This window comes from Pleurodeles waltl, chromosome 9 (assembly GCF_031143425.1).
Source record: "Pleurodeles waltl isolate 20211129_DDA chromosome 9, aPleWal1.hap1.20221129, whole genome shotgun sequence".
Classification (NCBI taxonomy): Eukaryota; Metazoa; Chordata; class Amphibia; order Caudata; family Salamandridae; genus Pleurodeles; species Pleurodeles waltl.
Window position 1 is genome coordinate 775,639,089 of NC_090448.1, and position 13,676 is coordinate 775,652,764.

General features: G+C 43.5%; 1 protein-coding gene across 1 annotated transcript; it reads left to right on the plus strand.

The window, feature by feature from the left end:
• Positions 1–1,424: 1,424 nt before the first annotated feature.
• Positions 1,425–6,483, plus strand: LOC138259957 (uncharacterized). Its single transcript, XM_069207966.1, has 2 exons — positions 1,425–3,119; positions 6,088–6,483. Exons 1-2 carry the CDS (start codon positions 1,814–1,816, stop codon positions 6,117–6,119), a joined length of 1,338 nt encoding a protein of 445 aa, XP_069064067.1. The 5' UTR covers positions 1,425–1,813; the 3' UTR covers positions 6,120–6,483.
• The last annotated feature ends 7,193 nt before the right edge of the window (positions 6,484–13,676 follow it).

Here is a 13,676-nt window from a genome sequence, read left to right on the forward strand (position 1 = left end):
CCCCCAGCATTCCAATGTTCTAATGTGGATTTAACCATCAACTCCATCTTGTTTGGGTGACTCTATTTTGTGTCCTGCTGCGGTTGCAGGGCAGCACAGTTTATTTTTTTCACAGAACTTGTTTTCCTTCCCACAAGTACAGAGGCGGACAGTTTCTGGAACATGTTATGTGGAATGCTCATTTCATAAAGTTCACAAGGCTGAGATTGTTTTTGCCAGAGGAATGTACGGCTCTGTCTACGAACAAACATGGAAGTCTGGCCAGGTCCGGTGAGTGTTTTCAATGCAGACAAGCACAGCCAGCTTTAATTTCATGACAGAAGGGAGGGGTTTTCTAGAATCTTCTCCTTGAGTTGTTTTAAGGTAAAAAAGACAGGCAATCTTGGCGCTCAGACAGTAGCTCACCTGTGGAACGGACTCATTGCCGAGGGGTCGTTTAGTGGTCCCCATCAAGACTGCTGCGTGACTGATCTGAGGGCTCTGCAGTCATGCTGGCCAGGATGTTGACTGCAACTCAGTCAGTGATGTATTTTAAATCTTGATCATTTGGTTCATTTACTCATGCTCTGTGGATGCCTTGCACATTTCTTCTCTTGATCACCTTACTGATATACTTATTCTAGTACATACACATGTTCTGTTGCACTTTAGTGATATACTTAATCTCATATATTTATGTCTTTTATTTTATGTTTGGGAGGTGCCTTAATAAATACATTATTAAGACTAAGAGTGCTGAACTTATTTTCGATTGTGTTCTATTATTTCAAGTGAAAAGGCAATACAGTGTCCTAATGAACCTTGCTAAATGGCGGTCTGTACTTCAAGTCCTGGTCAGTCTGCATTGCCTGCCAGTAAGTAAAAGGATTGACTTCAAGGCTCTCTGCATTGAACACATTGAAGAAAAGATCAAATATGCACAGGGACCTCATATTCTGAGTCATTTAATTTTATGTCAAGACCGGAGGCTCCTATTATGCGTTTCTTTTCTTGCTTTATTTAATGAGCAGCAGTCAAGAAACTACAAATCCCATAAGGCTTAACATCTGTAGCCAATGGGATTAAAAAGATAGTTCAAAACACACAGAACCAATAGTAATTACGATATGGCATTATGACGTCACTTGACTGCAAGCAGCCCTCTTTTCTTGCTGCTGCAGTCGAGATAAGTCGCATTTTCTTTTCTCCTTGTTAATACATTATCTGATATTTTAATGCTGTTGGTTTGTAAATAATACTGTATTTTGGCCTTTGTCATGTTAGACGGCAAGTTGCCGCATGTTTATATCCGACTCCGACCACTCGTCAACTGTATTTTTGTTGTTTGGAGCTGAGCCCGTCAGCTCTCAATTTATTTCTGAATTTCAGCACGCGTCGCGTGCGTTTCGCTTTTAGGCATTCCTTTCATGCCTTTCCAGCTCACGGCAACTGCCGTCTGTTTACATTTCTTCCGGCCCTCTCTCAGAGGGTTTCCAGCCGTGCGCTCCAGCTGACGCCGGCTTTGTTTACTTTAGACGCACGGCGCGCGCGTTCAAAAATTCCGAACATTCTTTTGCCTCAGGCAGCAACCGTCACTCGGTTTGCTCCTGAGGCAGAGACGTCGTATATCAGAGCGCTTCTGACGGCATTCTTCTTTATTATCTAGAGCAACTTTAGTGGCTTCTTTTCGACCAGGGTTATTTTATTAACCCTTTCTAGTCCCTCTGCTTTCAAAAAGACTCCGTTTTTTCTCGCTTTTGGTCTCCTGACTTTTCAAAATTAATTTTTTCAATTCTATTTTATTTCTACATATTTTACTGTCTTTAAAGACATAATGGAACCTGGCAATTCCTCTATGGAACAGAGTGTTTCCTCTGAACTGGAAGACATGAGACATGAACTTTGTGATTTCATCAGAAGCTCTGTCCATCAGGCAGTTTCTTCCTCATTACAAAAATTATCAAAAAATCTGGAGAATAACCTTTCTAACTTAATTTCCAAATCGGCCCAGACTGCGGGGGAATGCAGTACGCGTCCACCAGCGAAGCCAGATATGGGGACGCATATGGAAAGTGAGTCCTTCTCACGTATGCCAGAGGACGCGGTTCCTCACAAGGCTCCTGCCAAGGAGTATAACAATATGGCGCCAAAATCTTCTCTAAAACGAAAATCTAAAGAACGCAATGTTCTCCCGGTTATTTCTCCAGTTATTCAAGATACAGACGAAGATATGCCTGATGTAGATTCAGATTCTTATTTATCTGATAAAGACGATGATGAGTCCTTTTCCATTCCTCCAAAGAAACCAAAAATAACCTCTGCTACCCCTTCTCTCTTTGACTCAGAGGGTTTTCCTATGTTCGATCCCTCTCAAATTCATCATCCCAATTCCACGGAGTGGTTTCCAGCGGACCATGTGGGTCGTTATGTGGCACAAAAACTATTTTCTCCACTAGACAAACAAACCAGGTCCAAATTAAAGTCTGAATGTCCTCGTCCCGTACTTTCCAACAAAGCCACTATCACTCCTACTATTGATGAACAAATGTTGACTTTCTTCACCAAACAAGGCAAGGACCCGCGCAAGGGCGTAGATAAAGCTTGGTCCTCTTGCCAAGATAAACTCTTAGATATTACTGGGCCTCTTACTAGAATTTTCGATCTTGTGGAATCAGCCAGACTAGACGGGTCCTTTCTGGACCCAGAAGAGTTATCTTTATGGATTCAGCGTTGTTTCTGCCTTTTGGGAAATGCAAATTCTTCCTTTATTCACGAGAGACGTAAAGGTCTACTTATTAAGCTTGATCCCAAACTCGTCAAATTGGCAACCGTTCAACCTCAGTTCCAATCGGATGGACAGCTTTTTGGAGACTCCTTTATCAAGGACCTCGGCAAATATGTTGCTACTTTCACCTCGTTAACCAAAGCCCAACAGTCCATGAGAAAAATGTTTCACCAGCGGGTTTTTGCCAGGGCCGGTAGAGGCAGGGGTCGCTTTACCGGCCGCGGATTCACCAATCAAGGCTCCAGAGGTTATTACAGCTCATATCAGCAGGACTTTAGACCTCAGTTCTACCCCCAACGTGGCAGAGGATACCGTGCCAGGTCGACCAGACATTCCAGAGCCACCAACCCAACAGGTAAGCCTCTTTGTCGATTCTTTCCCGACAGGAGGTCGTATTTCCCATTTTCTGTCAAATTGGCATGCAATAACAAAAGATGCTTGGGTGTTAAACACAGTTCTAGGTTACAAAATAGAACTTTATTCTACTCCTGTCCAAACTTTTTTCCAACCTCCTCCCCAATTTTCTACAGAAATGGTTCATCTAATTTCCCTAGAGGTAGACACATTGTTACGCAAACAAGCGATTGCGCCCACTCTTCCCCTTCCTTCAGGTTTTATCAGCCCAATTTTTCTTGTTCAAAAGAAAAACAAAAAGATGCGTCCAGTCATCAATCTAAAACATTTCAACCGGTTTGTAGTATACCGGCATTTCAAAATGGAAACAATCCTCCATCTCAGAGATATTCTCCTCCAGAACGACTGGATGGTCAGATTGGATCTACGGGACGCTTACTTAGTCGTTCCGGTTCATCCAGAATACAGAAAATTTCTCCAATTCCAATGGTTAGACAAAATGTATACCCTTTACCTCTCTGCCCTTCGGTCTATCGTCGGCCCCATGGTGCTTCACAAAACTCATGAAACCCGTGGTAGCTTTTCTAAGAGCTCAAGGGATAAGATTATTAATTTATCTAGACGATATCCTCATCCTAAGTCAATCGCCTCAGACTCTCATACTCCACCTGCAAACGACTTGCTCTCTGTTGGAGCAATTGGGTTTCATAATAAACAGAGAAAAATCCCTTCTTATCCCTTCCCAAGTCGTAGAATTTCTAGGGTTTCAAATCAATTCCCTCTCAGCGTCCCTTCTTCTACCATCGTCAAAAATAAAATCCATAAAATCAGAAATTCTACAAATTCTCCGAAATTCCCTCATTTCCCTCCGAACTCTAGCCCGAGTTGTAGGTCTTCTCTCCTCCTCCATCCAAGCAATCTTTCCGGGTCCCCTTCATTATCGTGCCCTTCAAAGATTAAAGATTCAACACCTGAGAAAGGGGCTTTCGTATTCCGATCTCGTTCCTTTGGACATAGAGTCTCGCACGGAGCTTCAATGGTGGATAGACCATTTAGCTGCTTGGAACGGGAGAAGTATTTTTCCATCAGCCCCAGATCTTGTGTTAGAATCCGATGCAAGTCATCAAGGCTGGGGGGCCCGCTGTGGACCCATCTCGACTGGAGGTACATGGTCAAGCGAGGAGTCCAAATTGCACATCAATTGTTTAGAGATGCTTGCAGGCTCCTTTGCAATCAGAAGTCTTGCAAAGAACAAAGTACATTGTGCAATCCTGCTCAGGATGGACAACATATCTGCAGTCAGATATATAAACCATCTTGGGGGCACACGATCCAAACCTTTGGCAGATCTAGCCAAGAGCTTTTGGGAGTTTTGCCTCTCAAACCATCTTTCGGTACATGCAGAGTATCTTCCTGGGACTCTCAACACAGTGGCGGATTGGCATTCTCGTCACCTTCGAGACTCCAGCGATTGGAGACTTCATCCTTCCGTGTTTCACAGCATTCAATCCTTATGGGGCCCTTTTTCCATAGACCTTTTTGCATCCCAACTCAACACACAACTTCCCCAATTTTACAGCTGGCGCCCAGATCCCTTAGCCTTAGGATCAGATGCTTTCTCTCAAGACTGGTCGTTTTCCCTCAACTATGCCTTTCCTCCTTTCATAATGATCAACAGGGTTCTGGCTCAGGCCAGACGTCAACACGCCTCTCTCTCTCTTATCGTCCCGTTTTGGCAATCTCAAATTTGGTTCCCCACTCTTTTAGAAATGTCAATAGATTTTCCCTTGCTAATTCCATCCTTTCCGGATCTGCTGCTAGACCCTCTTCACCGTGCTCACCCCCTTATTCTGAACAATATCCTAACCTTATCCGCTTGGAAAATATCAGGAATCCCCAGTCTTCCCCTGTCATTTCGGCAGAAGCTTCCCATTACATCTCAAGCTCCTGGGCCCCAGGCACCAAAAAAGCCTATAAGGCGGCCTGGTCTCTATGGGATTGCTGGTGTGTGGGAAGACAAATTGATCCCTTTTCAGCAGATGTTATTTTTGTCGTAAATTTTCTAGCCTCGGAAGCTAGCAAAGGTAAAGCATTTCGCACTATCAATCTTTACAGATCTGCTATCTCTTCCAACCATATTCATGTTCACGGGAAACCAGTAGGCGAGCACCCGTTGGTCTGTAAATTATTGAAGGGAGTAAAATGTTCTAAACCTCCGTTACCAAAATACAACCACTTGTGGGATGTTAATATTGTTTTGAAATATTTGATTGCATTACCAGATAATTCAAGTTTATCATTAAAGCTTTTATCTGCTAAATTAACAATGTTATTATGTTTAGTTTCTATTAAACGGTTATCAGATGTTAAGGCTTTGGACGTCTCCAGCCGTCAATTCACCCCGTCGGGTGTGTTGTTTTCGGTTGTAAGATGCACTAAGACGAATTTGTCATCAGTCTTTTATCCCTATTTTCCGCTTCAACCAAAATTGTGTGTAGGACAATGTCTCAAAGTCTATGAGCATAGAACTGCAGATTTGAGAACATCCTCCTCCCAACTTCTCATATCTTTCAGAAAACCCCATAACCCTGTTTCTTCTGCTACACTAGCACGTTGGGTAAGACTGATTATGTCCTTGGCTGGTATTGATGTTTCCAAGTTTGGAGCTCATTCCTCTAGGGGGGCTATGGCTTCCAAAGCCTTTTGGGCGGGTTCCCGTTTGGAGGATATTCTAAAATCTGCGGATTGGTCCAATGATAATACTTTTAAAGTGTTTTATTGCAAACCAATTGATAATGCTTCTTTCAACGTGATTAATATGCTTTAAACTCGCATAATAGGAGCCTCCGGTCTTGACATAAAATGTAGATTTTCCTAGTTTATGACGGAAAGTCTTAATTTTATTAAAGACACGGAGGCGAGTATTATCCCACCTCTTGTATAACTTTGTTTTCCCTCCCTTTCTCTAGTTCCGGCTTCAACCACTCAGACAACGTCCTAATCAGATCCCGTCAGGTCATCCAAACATTTCGTTCCCTTCAGGACTTGGATCATCCCTGTCGGTTTGGCCGGACCACCCTCGCTTCTGCAAGCTCCTGGACTTTTTCTCTGATGTTTTTGCTTTCCTCATGGCTCTGTTTATTCTTTGCTTGTTGTTTCCTTTGTTCACAGTTAACTGACTTCATTTGCAAGAAAAGAGGGCTGCTTGCAGTCAAGTGACGTCATAATGCCATATCGTAATTACTATTGGTTCTGTGTGTTTTGAACTATCTTTTTAATCCCATTGGCTACAGATGTTAAGCCTTATGGGATTTGTAGTTTCTTGACTGCTGCTCATTAAATAAAGCAAGAAAAGAAACGCATAATACTCGCCTCCGTGTCTTTAATAAAATTAAGACTTTCCGTCATAAACTAGGAAAATCTACATTGTCCCCCTTAGCAATGCAGGAAATTTAAGACCTAATAACCACCTTCACCTTCCCTAGAATTAAAAGGGCCAGAAGTGGAGGATGATTGTTTGCCTACCAGGTCCCCAAGCTCTGGAACTTCCTCCCCACTCATATCAGGGGAACCAGGAATCTGTTCAACTTTGGGAATCTTTTAAAGACACACCTGTTGGTATATTGAACCCATTACTGCATTTCTTACGATTTCTGTCAGCGCTGCGAAGCCCTCGTTTTTGTAGCCTGGCGCGCTATAAGAACGGATTAATAATAATAATAACTTCCAGACAGGGCATATGTATTCACTATCTCATACTGTAGAACTGTATTGTGAGGTGGTTCTTCTTTTAAGTGTCCTTCCAGGGCTGTTCTCCAGACACAGCCTTTATGTTGAATGAGGTTTCATCCACCCGGTAGCGCTGGAGCTGTCTCCATCCAGAAGCAACAACAACAGATGCAGTGTGCAGTGTGCAGTGTGAGGTTTCTTAAACTATCAGCCAGATGTAGTAATAATGAGAGAAAGATAAACACGTAGGCCTCACCTGAAGACTTCCACACCCGCCAATACTTTTAACCACAGTATTTTTCCACCACCTCATGACAATGACAATGACAATTAACTGTTAATAGCAGGGCACACCCTTTACGCGCTACTCCAGTTCACAGGATATTCAAGCCTAGGACAGGACTTTGAACACAATTTTAGACTCGTGTGACTTAAAAGTCAAAATACAAAGTCAGGACCAAATAAACACGCAGTTTGCAGTCAGTGCAGGGGAACACATAGGCCCTCATTTATACTTTTTTAGCGCCGCATTTGCCTAATTTTTTGACGCAAAAGCAGCGCAAACTTCCAAAATACAATTTCTTTTGTAAGTTTGCGCCGTTTTTGCATCAATAAACGACGCAAATGCAGCGCTAAAAAAGTATAAATAAGGGCCATAGTGTACCAATCAGTGGGGATTCCGGTCCCAACAAAGATCGAACTGTACGACTAAATCTATGAGTTCAAATAAATTAGTAGGAGGATTCACAGCATTTGTTAATACATCATTCAATTTGTTACATAGCCCTTACTAATGGAGAGTAGATCTCTTTCTTCTGGCTAACCAGTTTCAACTACCAAATGATTAAATGCAGTTATATAACGTATTAAGGGGCATATTTATACTTTGTTTGCGCCGGATTTGTGTCATTTTTTTTACGCAAATCCGGTGCAAACTTAACTCCATATTTATATTTTGACGCTAGACCCATCTAGCGTCAAAATATTGGAGTTAACGTAATTTTTGCCTTCAGAAAACTACCTTGTGTCAATGAGATGCAAGGTAGGCATTCCCGGGCAAAAAATGACTTTAAGGCCTTTGCGCCTTATTTATCTTCCCGTTCAATAATCATGCACGGGAGGAAGAGGGCTTTAAATAATGACTCTAAGCCTGTTTAGTGCCATTATTTAACGCCTGGGTCAGGGTAGGCATTAGGGGACCTGTGGGCCATTTTCCATGGTCAGAGGCCATGGAAACAGCCAACAGGTGCCCTTCCCTGCACCCAGGGACACCCCCACCCACCCCTACCCACACCTGGAGGACATCTAAGGATGTGGGGACCCATCCCAGGTAAGTCCAGGTAAGCTTTTTTTTTTTTTTTTTTAAAGTGCCATAGGGGGGCCTAACTTGGGCCACCAACAATGCACTGTGACCAATGGCCCTGCCCAAGGGACACAAGTCCCCTGGGCAGTGCCATTGGGCAGGGGGGGCATGACTCCTGTCTTTACTAAGACAGGAGTCATGTCCATGCGGGTTGTGCTTCAAAAAATGACGCTACTCAGGTTAGAGTCATTTTTCTGACTCTAAGCTGACTAACGCCATTCTTTGACCTACAACCTCCTGTTTCCCCTACGCCTCCCCCACCCGGTTAGTGTCATTTATTTTTACGCTAATCAGGCCTTACCACCGGCTGGCGTAATTCCTTAAATATGACACACGGCTAGCATCCAAATGGCGCTAGCCGGCGGTAAACGTTTTGACGCAAATCTGCGCTAACGCAGGTTTGCATCAAAAAGTATAAATCCGGGCCTAAGTCTTGATGGGCCTGTTTTAAATTCCATAGTTGATTATCCAAAGAAAAAGCATGTGGTTTCCCACTAAATAGTGTTCCCATCTGTTTATAGAAAGGTGAATAATTATACAACATATTATTGCATTCAACTAATGGAATACTCTAAATAGCAGTGTGAAAACAAACCTAAATTATGTCTTTATCATGCTCATATACTCCTATGTAATGCAATGTTAATAACCATGTATATGTAATCCTGAATATACTAACCCTTTAAGCAATGATTTATTGTGACAATAAGTATGTTTGCAAACTTTCTTGGTTCTAGTAGACTGGGAAGCCATATGGTTCAGGGTTGTACCTTGTACAATTCCTAACAAGGCAACCTCACTTTCAAAACCTGGCAACAGAAACGGGATTCTGGATAGTCTAGGTTGCAAAAAAAACTATGGTCAGGCAGTTCAGGTAAGTCAGGAGTAGACCAGTTCCTATTAGGGAAGGAAGTATTTAATACCACAAGAAATGCATGACAGTATTGAAAGTAATAATCTTACAATTGTTAGTCCAGAGAGCAACTGGGATCAAGTGGAAGCTAGAGACTGGCTTCTACTGGTGAGGGTGCAAGAATAAGCTAAGTTAAGTAGCAAGCAGTTTACACAAGAATCAGAGGAAGACATTTAAAACTCAAACAGGGTGCATATGATGCAAATGAGCTGAGTGAATGAGCCAGGCAGTGGAAGAATCCACCAGTGGCGGACATTGCCAGGCATACACTAGAAGGCAGTTCCAGTATAAATTCCATCAGAGTTTCTTTTGGGTTGGAAGTCAGTGATGGCCATCTTAGATTAGTTAATTGGGCCATTGAGGAATCGGAGGTCATAAAAAGGTGGTGGTCATTTCGAATTAGGAAATACTCTAACCATGCATAAGACAGAAAGTGTGAAATGCAAACCATCTACATTGCTGTCCTGTCCAGTATGTAAATACATTTGCATGTTCCTTTGGCATATGTGAAGGAACAAATGCGGCATATGTGACGAACACCCTTGTGCTCATGCTGTCCTGGTATGCTTCTTGATGTATTAACCACTAGCTTTAAATGTCTAACCATATACTGAATGTTGCTCCTGTGTGCCTGTGCTTTGTTATTGAATGCTACCGAGCACCCTTTAATCTGTGCTGAATTGCAGTCTTGTGCACTTTGGGAGAGTGGCTAGGGCAATATCTATGCAAAAAAATCCAAAACGAATACCATTTAAGACTTCCGAGGGGACTTCACTTTGTCAGCTAACATCGATGGTGCTTCTTTGTGAAGCTCCCGACCTGTGCCTGGATATCCTGCATCATCCACCGCATGAGAGGCCGAATGAGCAAATCCATCTAGAGAAATCAAGAGCATTTATTGCTTGGACCATGCCAAAAGAAGCAAACTCCATTCGATATCTTCCGACATCCAGATTCACCATCACCAAGAGACAAGGCCTGGCAAAAAGGAGACCCACCCAGCAGTGTGGAGAGGAGGCAGCAAATGAGTGTAATGTGAGATGAGGGACGAGATTTGGGTAGGCCAACCATTCCTTCATCCCCTGAGTGAGTAGTACACCCCATTGTGGCCAAGGGATGTGAGCTGACCTTGGCAGTGGGGCCTTACACTGTCTCCATCATGAACGATACAGTGGCAGACTCAATGCAACAGTACACCGGAGCAAAGGGAAAAAGTAGGTGACACCTCTAAAATGGAGAACGAACGGGTTCTTGAGTATACCAGACATGCCCAACCATAACTGCAAAAACTCAGTTGTATGACGGCACCAGGGCTTGACTGCCCTGAGGCACCCTCAACCACAGGGAGGTCACAGCTAAAGTATATCACCGCTTAATCTGACATTGAAGGCTGGACTGCACGAGGACATTGAACAATAAAGCAGCTATAACCATGAGGCAGCGCACTAGCCCTAACACAAATATTGAGAATTCCAGGGGAATAAACAAGACTGTTGAAGAGTTTGTGTAGCTCTCCTCCAAAGACAACCCTTCCTTAGACTCAATCCTGGCACCAAATCATCAAATCTAAGCCCAACAAGAACGTTCCTCATATAGAAGTAATGAGGTCCAGGGAGACTGGACCTAGATCAGATTACCATTGCAGTAAAGAGAAAGGGCCAAATTAGCAACACCCAAACTGGATAAATTGGACAAGATGCTGGAGGCCATTTCAGAGAACAGCAATGCAATGGATGTCAAGGTAGATGCAATGGTGGACCTTGGGCTCTTGTGAGAATACCAGCGCAGATTAACAGAGAGAGCTCACCATAATGAAACCACTATATAAGCGATCTAAAACCATAAGCACTGAACTAGAGAAATAGATCTAGAAACTAACTGAATGGATCAGTTTCCTAGAAGGGTGAGTAGATGATGCAGAGGGATGCTCAAGATGCAGTATTATTGGCATTAACAGTTTACCAGAGGGTATTTATGGCCCAAACATAACACAATTTGCAGAACAATGCCTGCTGAAGTAGCTCCCCAGGGATTGTCCTCCTTCACTGTTGAAAGAGCACTTTGGTTTCCAGCTCTCTGGTTCCCTCCATGTGTCCCCCCAAGATGATAGTGACAAAACCTATAAGTGTCTGGGATAGAGAACACTCCTACATGCAGTCAGGAAAACTGGACATTCTAAAACAGATGAGGGCAGTGTATTGATTTTGGCTAGATCTTACCATGGAGGCAGAATACTTTTGTGCTACCTTCCCACCTGGAGACAGCCTGGACTAAGCTGAAGATCCTAATAAAACAATGCTCTTACTTTGTGATAAAACCTGATGAAGCATGGGATTGGGATGAGCAGTACCGAGGTTTGAATGAAAACGCCTTGACAACTGCTACTGCCTCATTCCGCATGAAGCCAAAGAATAGATAGTCAAACCTCCCGGCATCAGTTCTGCAAGTTTGTGATGGTGCCCTCATCATCACAGATGCAAGAGGATAAGAAAACAACACTAGTGGTGGTAGCTTCATGCCAAAGCCATGTCAAAACGTCAGTCACTGAAGAAACAGACATACAGGGCACTAAGGATGAAATAGCTCACATACATCAGGCAGTGACAAGGAAAACTTCAAGATTATGATTCCTCAGATGTTGGAGGCTTTGCTTTACAAGAATAGCCACAACCCCATTAGACTTAAAATCTGGCAATTGTAACCAAATGTATTGTTCCCATCTTCCAGCAATTCTTCAGTGCCAATCCTTTAGTGTCTACTGTCACAGAGATCTGAGTTTGGTTTCTATTGACCTTCTTATTTTAGCCTGTTTCAAATGCAAGTTTATTTTAATTTTGCCACTTATCCATTGACCTGATCACTTCCTGGTCCTGTGGGAGGGGCAGTGATCATTACCAGCTGTGATCAGTACCAGCTCCTCTCCTCTGAAGCGACACATTTCCTGCATGAGGCTCCTCAAAATGGATCACATGGCAGCCCTATCTGCACCCATCATGCCCATTCCTCTCAACTGTTTAGGAGGCGGAATTTTTGACCCCCAACACCAGCCCTCCTTTGTCTCACCCCCGCGAAACACAGAGCACCCCTTCAGGTATTTGCATGGAAACTTCTCTTGTGGCACTGCAATCTCTCCTTTGGAGAACCTCACCCCTCGAAAACAAAATTCACTTGCTGAAGACAGTTCCCATTCCGTTAATAACTCCAATGCATGGCCCGTATCTGGAGCCAACACCCACCCCACTTCCAGTCTTCTCAAATGCATGTATATAAACATGCACCCCCTTTCTAAACATACTACCTGTATATGGGACCTGCTTAATTTTTATGCACTACACAAACTTTTCCTTTCATAGACTTAATTCCACACCGCCTGAATCCCTGACTTAGCCATGGCTATCAGTTCAGGATACAACATTCTTAGAGAGCGCAGAAAGCCTCATGGCTTGGTAGTATCGCCATCCTCTACTGCTCTTCCGTCTCCTGTTATGCCCTATGCTCCTAGACCAGAGAGTGACTTGGTGTTAAGTAAACTTAACACCAATTATCTGCCCACACTTAAATCTATCACCCACGAGGATCCAGAAGGGGCTTCAGCACTAATTTTACTGTGCTCATCCCAACTTTAGCCCTAAAGTGAAACCATTTTTGGCTCTCAATGATTTTAGCCTTCACCTAGCTGACATCAATGATTCTGACTCTTGCCGGCTTCTTGAAGACTTAGGGCAAGATGTTGGAAAGGTTTTGCACGTCGCAAACAGCGAATTTCGCTGTTTGCGACGTGCAAAACCCACATTGCGATGCCCAATTCCTGTTTTGCGAGTCGGTAACCTGGTTACCGATTTGCAAAACGGGACTGCGAGTCGCAATTAGGAAGGGGTGTTCCCCTTCCTAATTGCGAGGCACAGCGCGATGCTGCATTGCTTTGTGACCGTGAACGCAGTCGCAAAGCAATCGCAGTTACCACCAGTGTCACACTGGTGGTAACCCATTCGCAAAAGGGAAGGGGTCCCCATGGGACCCCTTCCCCTTTGTGAATGACATGGAAAAAAAAAATTCAGAGCAGGCAGTGGTCCGATGGACCACTGCCTGCTCTGAAAAAATAAAACAAAAAAGTTTCATTTTTTCATTTTGGAATGCATCTCGTTTTCCTTTAAGGAAAACGGGCTGCATTACAAAAAAAAACTGCTTTATTTAAAAGCAGTCACAGACATGGTGGCCTGCTGTCTCCAGCAGGCCACCGTCCCACTGAGTGCTGCGAGTCACAAGGGGGTCGCAAATTGCACCCATTGCACGCCCCTTCCACACAAAGTGCTGCATGTGAAGGGGCCATATTTACAAAAAGTGGCTTAACGCCACCTTGTAATTACGGTCCGGTGCATAGCGACACCGGAGCGTCACTAAAACTGACGCTCCGGTGGCACTAGGGGCTCTTACATATGTCCCTTACATCCTTAAATGGTGAATGAGTGTAAAAGTGTAAAAGTGTAAGAGGTTACTTATACTTGAAGATTTACTTTATGAATAGCACCCTTCATGGTACATACATACATAAC

Bases quoted from the DNA above. Each gene is read 5' to 3' on its own strand.
- LOC138259957 (XM_069207966.1), top strand. From the start codon at position 1,814: ATGGAACCTGGCAATTCCTCTATGGAACAGAGTGTTTCCTCTGAACTG. The intron at 3,120-6,087 runs GTAAGCCTCTTT...CCCTTTCTCTAG, and splicing joins CAGAGCCACCAACCCAACAG to TTCCGGCTTCAACCACTCAG.